The 8,362-nt window shown below is 45.8% G+C and overlaps 1 protein-coding gene across 16 annotated transcripts in view; it reads left to right on the top strand.

Moving 5' to 3' along the window:
• Positions 1 to 462: 462 nt before the first annotated feature.
• The window catches only part of STX16 (syntaxin 16), a 29,816-nt gene continuing 21,916 nt past the window's right edge, over positions 463 to 8,362 (top strand). For 3 of the 16 annotated variants that reach the window (XM_043553580.1, XM_043553579.1, XM_043553585.1), the window contains exon 1: positions 511 to 1,424. In XM_043553580.1, the coding sequence (XP_043409515.1) occupies positions 1,293 to 1,424 (132 nt within the window). In that variant the 5' untranslated portion in view covers positions 511 to 1,292. Of the gene's footprint in view, positions 1,425 to 8,362 lie in introns of all 16 variants that reach the window. The other 13 variants (XM_043553587.1, XM_043553581.1, XM_043553578.1 and 10 more) reach the window with 10 other exon arrangements.

Raw genomic sequence — 8,362 nt, 5'->3', positions numbered from 1 at the left:
CCTCCTGGTTGTTTTTCGGATACATCTTTTTTTTTTTTTTTTTTTTTTTTTTCACAGAATTGAAAAAAAAGAAAAAAAAAAAAAAAAAAGCGAGCCGGAGCCGCCGCCTGCAGTGGAGCGTGCTCGGCCTCCAGAGGCAGTCGTCTCCAACTTTTGCTCTCCCGCCCCAACTCCGAGCGCGCCTCAAACTTCGCCAGTGTTGGGGCCCAAATTTGCCTGCCGCTCAACTCCACTCTAATGCGCGCGCCAAGGCCCCCGGCGGCGCTCTGCAGCCCCGGGGGCCGCGCTCCTGAGGCTCGGGCCCGCCCGCTGGCCCCGGGCCCGGTGCGGGAAGGGCGAGAGCGGGCGCCCCGGGAGCACCCCGGGAGAGGGCGGAGCGCTCCCGTGCCCCGGGGCAGGGGTGGGGCAGGGAGCTCCCGCGCCCGGAACGTTGCGAGCAAGCCTTGCGAACGTCGCAGGGGGGCACTCGCGAGGGACGGACAGGAAGAGGGCCAGGGGGGACGCCAGAACCCGGGACCACAGCGCGGAAACGGCCCGGGGCTGAGCTGCAGTCAGATCCGGGGATGGAGGGAGCCGGAGAAGAGGAGTGAGGAGGCCGGGGAGGCAGGCCCTGCTGCCCTCCTGGAGGCCGGCAGGCCGCTGTGGCAGTGGAGGACCGGGCCGCCCAGAGAGGGACGGGGTCAGGAGGTCGGGCCCGGGCCTCAGCAGGCCCAGACGAGGCCCAAGAAGGGAGTACCAGGCGCCCTGGAGTTCAGGGCCCAGGCCTTGCCTCGGCTTGTCCAAAGGAGGCCTAGGCCAGGCCTCTGGTGGGGAAACTGAGTCACAGGCAGGCCTCAGGGCACGGCCTGGACGCGTGTGAGCCAAGTGAGGGGTAGGGGGCACAGCCCCTGGGGGGGTCTCCGAGACTAAGGGGGGTAGGGGGCTTCAGGGCCTCCCAGCCCACCGCCGGATTGGCGAGTGAGACGCTTGTAGATCCAAGGTTGGATTGGGGTGGGGTCTCTGGGACGTTGGCCAGCGAGGCGAGGATTGGGGGGATTCAAGTGCTTAGAGATCGAAGGCAGGCCTTGAGTAGGGGGAGTCAGACAATTGGAAAGCCGAGGTGGTTATTTGGGGAGGGGTCTCGGCGCCTGGGCGAAGCGCAAAGCTGCGCCCGCCTGGCTCGAGGCCTTGTCCAGGCAGGTGTCTGTGAAGGGTGGGCCCGACCCGGCCAGGCCAAGAGCAAGAAAAGTGAACAAACCAGGAGTGCTAAGTGGGCGGGGGGCCCCTGAGCGGGGGGTCACAAAGGGTGAGACATGGCCACCAGGCGTTTAACCGACGCTTTCTTGTTGTTGCGGAATAATTCCATCCAAAACCGGCAGCTGTTAGCCGAGCAAGTGAGTAGTTACACCACCTCCAGCCCTCTGCATTCACGTAGCATTGCTGCGGTGAGTCTCCCGGCGGCCTCTCCGACACACGCACCGTGTGCACAGCGGCTCTGCCTGTCTGTCTGTCTCTTGTCTGTCTCTCTGTTTAAAAAAAAAAAAAGAGAAGAAGAAGAATGAGACTAAGAATAATCCGAAGTGGAAGGTCTCTGGGCGAGGGGCCGGGGACGTGTACAACCCTGGATGGGGAAGAAAAAGCAAAAACAAAAACAGTTTTAGGCCCCTGCTCCACCTCTGCCTTTGCCCTCTCTCTCTCTTCACTTCCGCAACCCTCCTCCCCCGCCTCCCTCCCGCCCCGGGCGTCACTGCCCGACAGGCCGCCTCCGATTTACATGTGTTTTAACACGGAGATTTGGAAAAATTGGGGCCTTCCGGAAGCCTTTTTGTCTCGTTTTGTGTTTAAGCCCCCGCCCTCCCCCTCCCCCCATACGGAGCCTCACTTTGGGTTGCGAGATCGCGGAGCCCGTATCTTTGCAAATGAACGACACCCTCCCCCAAATGAGGAAGCAGTTGGGGTGTGTGTGTGTGTGTGTGTGTTTTGTTGTTGTTTCACCCGTTTTCTTTTAATGGCCTCGCGGCCCTCTGTGGGGCCCTGTTCCCTATGAATAATTGCTTCACTGTTTTTCCTGGGGGCTCCTGTTTGGGAGACTAAGGTGCTAGGTTCTTCGTTTTCCATTTCCCAGACAGGAAATTAAGCTTCTCCCTCCATTCGAACTTTAAAAAAAACAACAACAACAACAAAAAAACCCAAACATGTATGTATGTGAAAATTAACCTTCAGAATAGCACATGCTTTTTGATTTAATTAATCTGAACCTTTCTTTAGAGCAGCGGTAGGATCTTTTAGAGGGAGGGCCTGGGAAGATTGCCGAGGGGCTTTTTTTGTTTGTTTTTGACGAGGTCTACTTACCTTTTCTGAGCTTCAGTTTCTGGCTCTTTCTTGCTCTGGTAAGTCAGGGCCCGGGCTGCATGGTCTGTGCAAGACCGCGATTAGCTCTGGAGGATCTTAAATTGAAAAGTGAAGTTAGGAAACTAGTTTGTAGTGGGGGGGGGGGGGTGCTCCTTGCTATAAACAGGCTAGGTTTGAATAGAAGCAGCCTTGGAGGGTGAAGGAAATAAAGTCACCCCCAAACCAGACTCTGAGGGACTATACTTGAAATACACAGCGCTGGGGACCTCACAGTGATTTCACCTATTAGGGACTGTATTACCTTTTAATTTTTTTTCCTTTATGGCCTTACTGAATGCTTCAGAAAAATCATGCCATGTGTCTTGATGAGTGACAAAGACAGTTTTTCCCTTTTGTAACTCACCAGTGGAAAATGTCTTTGGCCATATTGCTTCTATGGAAAAGCTCTTGTAAGCCGCGTGTGCACAGTTTCAGGAATAAAATCGTGCAGATTCAGGTCAAAGGGCATAGAAAACAGGGACGGGGCATGTTTAGATTTGTATTTACTTAAGAATTTGAAGTTGTTTTTTGCATTTATAAACTGAAGAAGAAATGGTATTGTACCGAAAGAGGTGTAAATGAAAACGGGCTAATTCCAGTGCTGATTTTTTGAAAAGAGTGCTCTGAAATAAGCCAAGAATTAGAGAGTAGAAATTGAATTAATAAAATTCCTCAGTGGAACTTTAGTTTTATCAAACAAGATGTAAAAATTGCATATTCCTCAAATGCTTGGTTTTATGCTCCCTGATGGGGGGCGGGGGGGGGGGGCGGTGAACAACAGAACCAAAACTCGGGTTAATGTTTCTAAGGTATCGGTTTTAATTTATTGAAACAACGTTGTTTGCTTTTAAATTTTTCATCGTATAAAGTTCAAAACACCCTGAACTGTTGGGTAACATGAGACTTTTATTATCATTATTATTAATCATTAAGTCAGACAGTTTAAAAACCTGGTGTCTGAGCCGGGCAGCTTTTTAAAAGTGCATCTCTGAGTCAGACCGATTTTTAAATTGGTTTTCTAAGGTAGGCCATTAGAAAATATACGTATAAGCTAACTCAAATAATTAAACATGGATAGCTAAAGTCTATAATTTGGAAAATTAGATATGTCAAAAAAGGTATAGATATATTTAGCTAACTCAGGCAATTTCTGGAAAATAGGTTTCTGAATCAAACTGTACATATCTAAGTCAGAACATTAGAACGATATTTTCTGTATGTTTCACCATTTAAAATGTTACATAATGATATTAGTCTCTGAAATTTTTCTCAGCTTATAAGCAATCAGATCATTTAAAATATCCTTGTAGTCAATTCAGACTATCTAAAAAATAGAATTTGCAAGTAAACAAAAATGGTTTGCTTAAGTTAGAGTTAAAAAGCCCCACCTATTAATATTTTTAATTGTGTGCATTAAGAAAACACATGACATGTCAAATTTTTCTCAAGTGTTCAGGGGTGAAGTACCACATCTTCAGTCTGCTTCCAGTCAATTCACCAGAAACTGTTCTACACACACACACACACACACACACACACACACACACAAAATCAAACATGACAAGATGTTAACATGACTAAGTAGAGGGTATGATTTTTTCAACTTTTCTGGAAGTTGGAAAAGTGCTTTAAGCATTTGGGGGGGGTGGGGGGAGCCATGTCTAACACAATTTTTTAAAACTTTACCCAGTAACTTCTGCAGCATTTTTCACTGCATGTTTAGCTCATAGAAAATTTAACACCTCATTTCTGAATTGCAAATTTCAAAACCATGTAGCAAATCAAACAAAATCAAAGTTATTAAATTTGAATATGGACTGGGTCTTAGGTGACATTAAGAAGTAATTAGTTAATTAAGCTAATTAGAATTAATCAAATTTGTTAATTTTATTAGAGAATACCTAACTGAAATGTTGAGTCGTGAAATGAGTAAAATGCAACTTACTTTGTATATTTAACCCCCCACAAATGAAACAAAGAAGGCAAAATGTTACTGGTTGTTAAGTCTACTGATGGATATGTGGGGTGACATTATACATACATTTTACATATTTTTCAGTATGTTTGAAAAATTAGAAATAAAAACTTAAAAGATATATACAGGGCATATTAAAAACGTGAGCAAAATAATTAAAAGGAGGCAATTTGCAGATATCTGATAAAACTCAGATTCATGAAAAAGGAAGCAGCTAAATTCTAGAGTTTAATTTAAAAAAATCATAACCTGAAATTTCTAGTTCCTAGCTAGAAGAAAAAGCTGCAGAAGTTGATTTCCATGTGTGTTTGTTAGCTCACACACAACCCAAAATAAATCAAAAAATCACATCGAACTGCTAGTTTGGGGGAGGGGGGTCAGGGGGCTTTTGTTTTCAAGTTTTAAAGCTGAATTTTCACATCCTTATTTAAGGAAAAGGCTGTGATTTTTTGATTTGATTAGAAGGCTGTGTGCACGTGTGTGCCTCACACACCTCAAAACACAGGACACCCAAAGCAATATCGTTCAAGAAACTTAAACATGCATTTCACTGCATCCTAGTTTAAGGGGAAAAAACCCAGAAGTTCTCTGGTGGCGACGGGGGGCTTGCTCTGTGCGCCCGCAGACATGCATGCTGAAACAGGTTGATGCAGCATTCAGGCAAGTCTGTCACAGCTAAGCAGGAATTTAAGGAGGATGTGCGGCGACAAAGCAAGCCGAGTCCCCAGGGCCAGCAGAGACCTAAAGATCCTTGACCCGACATCCCAGCTGTGATAACCCTTATGCCTCCCTTCCTCGACCACATTCTGTGATGGCTACAGGGGAATCCAGCAGCCAGTCAGTCCCAAACAGCCTTTGCCTGCATGCACCCCAAGTCTGTACCTTGTATCCTGTGGTCCTAGCTCTGGTTCTGGCCCTCAGGGTCTCTGACACGGGAAGCCTCTTCCTTCTGCCTGATAACCCTGCAGCCTTCTCCTTGCCGAGAGCTTTCTCCATCTAGCTCAGCAGCCCCGGCTCACACAGCCTGGTTAAGTTTCTTGCCTGTGAATGAAATCTAGTTTTCCTCTCTGCCTTTTAAAGTTTAGCAGCCAGAGCTGAACAAAATTCTCCTTGATTGTGGTTTTGCTTGTATTGATATTGGTAAAACTAATTGTTGGAAACAGACAGGGGTTGATTTTGTTTGTTTGTTTGTTTTGTTTTGTTTTGTTTTGTAGACTTGCAGCAAAATGCAACTGTTGGCGTTTCTCGTTCATTGTGTTTGGGCCTCAGTCCTAGATCCCCCATCATTGTTGTGCCTCACGGCAGTGTGCAATAAAGGAAAAAGAGCACTGGACTCCGAGTCTGGCGATTTAGGGTTAAGTCTCACTCTGTGGCTGACTCTGACTCAGAATGTGTCTTTAGGCTCCTTGGTCTCTTCCGACATCTTTTGCCTTATTTATAAGTTGAGGGGTTTGAGTTAGGTGGTTTCCGAGGGCCGTACGGATTCAACAATGCCTTCTTGAGTTCTGGTCCGGTACATGGTTTCCCCTGACCAAGGCACACAGCCCTCGGAGCCCTAGCTTCAATTTGAAAAGGAGAAATAGTCCACAGCGTCGCTGTGCCCGCTGGGCCAGCGTCGTGCAAAAATCCTTGGAAGTGGCTCCAGGACCTCGCTGACCTAACTTTGACGCTGTATCAGCCAAGTGCAGGGTTGAAGGCACCGCCTCATTCAAGCAGTTACAGGCAGCTTGGCTTTAAGGAGCTCAAGTGAATTTACAAAGTAAAATAATCATTCAGGAAAATGTGTGAAGTCTCAAACGAATGAATGAAAAGTAGTTGTTGAGTTGCTGTTCTGACCTTGATGAGGTGCCGTATGACGCCTTTGGTCTGGAATGGGTCTAAGAGAGGGTTTGGAGCCACGCGGTTAGTGTTGACTTGCCTGATCTATCCTGTGCTTTAAAATAATGCGTAATCTATCAATGGAAGCTGGAGTTAATTGGTCTTAGATTAGTTTGAAACCGCATTATTTTTAATAAAACGTGGTGTGCTCTAGGGGGAGAAAAGATACTGAGGATTAACTAAGGTTATAAGAAACCTGAAGTCCTTCAGTCTTGACTGTAACGTAAGCCGAGATTTATTGAGAGCTTACTATGTGCCTGGCTCTGGGCTCCGGGCGTGTGGGCACCTTCTGTATGCAGCCTCACAGAGCTCTTGTCACACGGGTGTTGTTGTTTTTCTCACGATACAGATAAGGGAACTAAGGTTTGGAGGGCGTTAGGGAGCTTGTCCAGTGCCCCCCACCTAGAGAGTCCGGGAGCTGGGCTGGGGCCTCGGGCCAACCGGGCCCCAGAGCCCTGTGCTAACCCACTGGGCTGCAGTACTGTTTGTCGCTGCACATCCCGGAATGTGGAAGGACCCATCGTTTAAGTCTTGGGGGTGTTTTTTCCTTACAGTAGGGTAGCATCTTTCTGTGTCTTGCTCTCCAGCCATGCATAACTGCGTTTTTACTAGCATATTGAAGGTCCTAGTCCCCGCTGAGTCTGTTGGAAAATTAGTCCTCTGTCTTTAGAATCCAAGTATGAAATCATTGTATATTTCTCTTTGGAGCTGTTTGCTTTCCTGCCTCTAAAGATTCCCTTTGAGCAGTGAGGCTTACTTGAGAATAAGGGTACTTTGTTGGATAAAAGAGAAGCAAACTTTTATTTTGGCAGTAACGGAAATAAAGTAAATATCACGATAGCGTAGACCTGTGCTTCCAAGTCATTTTGCTCAACTTTTCCAGACTTCCTGAGTAAACACAGATGGGTTTCCACTTATTTTTCAGTTTTATGTAGAAAGTTCGTTAGACTATAAATTCCACATGCTACTTGGAGTTTTCAATATTTGCTTGGTTATATGCCATTGGCAGGTCAAAAACCTAGATTTAGACATTGTAAAGATTTAGAAGGTGGTGATGTGTAGTAACGTGTTTTCATTTGGCTGTATTTTGGTTTTTCCTCATGGTAATTCTAAATGTTTTCATTTGTTTCTTGACCAGATTTTCTGGTAATTTGATGGCGGGGGGGGGGGTTTGAACACCCTCTATTTTTAAGTAGCAAAATGGGGGGGAGGTAGGTGGGGACTCTTTGGGAAGCTGACCTCTGAATTTAATTCCCGACGTGTTACGGTGGTAGCTGACTATCACTAATAATTTCCTGAACTGTTAATAAAATTAGAGATGCTGGGGGGGGGGGGGGTGGGGGGTGGCGGGGAAGAGGCCTGAACACCTGGGTCTGTCGTCCCCTTCTGAGCCATAAAGCTCTGTGACGCTGGGAAAATGGATTTGTACATTCTGCAGCATAGTTTTCTTACTTACAACAAAAAGAGGCTTTATCTAGTCCGTGATTCTGATTTCACCTCTTATCAGCCAGTAATTGTAAAAACCGAAAGATCAGGGTGTGTGCTGGGTTAATAATCCAAGAGGACAGGCTCACGTGTAGCAGAGACCTTACCCGAGGCTCGCAGTGGTACTTTGTTCGAAGATTCGATGCCAAGTAGCCACTGCAGAAGGGACAGAGGTGCAGGCTGAGATACCGAAGTTAGGGGTTCTGCCCTCTGTCCTGTTCTATTAATAAAAACAATGCAGTGCTTTCTGCATGAAAATGTTAAGCTCTTAAAAAATAAGAACACTGTCTTTTTTTCTTCTTAAAGCAAAAGGCAATTAAATCAGATTTCCATTTGACACTGTCTTCTCTATTAAAATTTTCTAGTACTCCTGTTATGGCAGGGTGTGTATATAAATATCATTCTCTTTGTTCTCGTGGCAAGTTGTGGAAGGAATGAAGACGACTTTCAGCTTTATAACGTCAGCTAATTGAATTTTTACGTGGAGGAATACTGCTTGATTACACTTTTTATTACTGTCATTGTTTAATAATATTTTGGTCCTGACAGACCAGTTTCATTTGCACTATTAATTTTTAAATAAGGAACTTACGTTTTTTAATTTTCTAAATTTACTGCTGAACATAAAAAAAAAAAACACAGTTGGTGATTGAA

Source organism: Prionailurus bengalensis, chromosome A3 (assembly GCF_016509475.1).
Source record: "Prionailurus bengalensis isolate Pbe53 chromosome A3, Fcat_Pben_1.1_paternal_pri, whole genome shotgun sequence".
Classification (NCBI taxonomy): domain Eukaryota; kingdom Metazoa; phylum Chordata; class Mammalia; order Carnivora; family Felidae; genus Prionailurus; species Prionailurus bengalensis.
The sequence above is the reverse complement of the archived record's forward strand: the minus strand, read 5'-3'. Positions and strand labels throughout refer to the sequence as shown.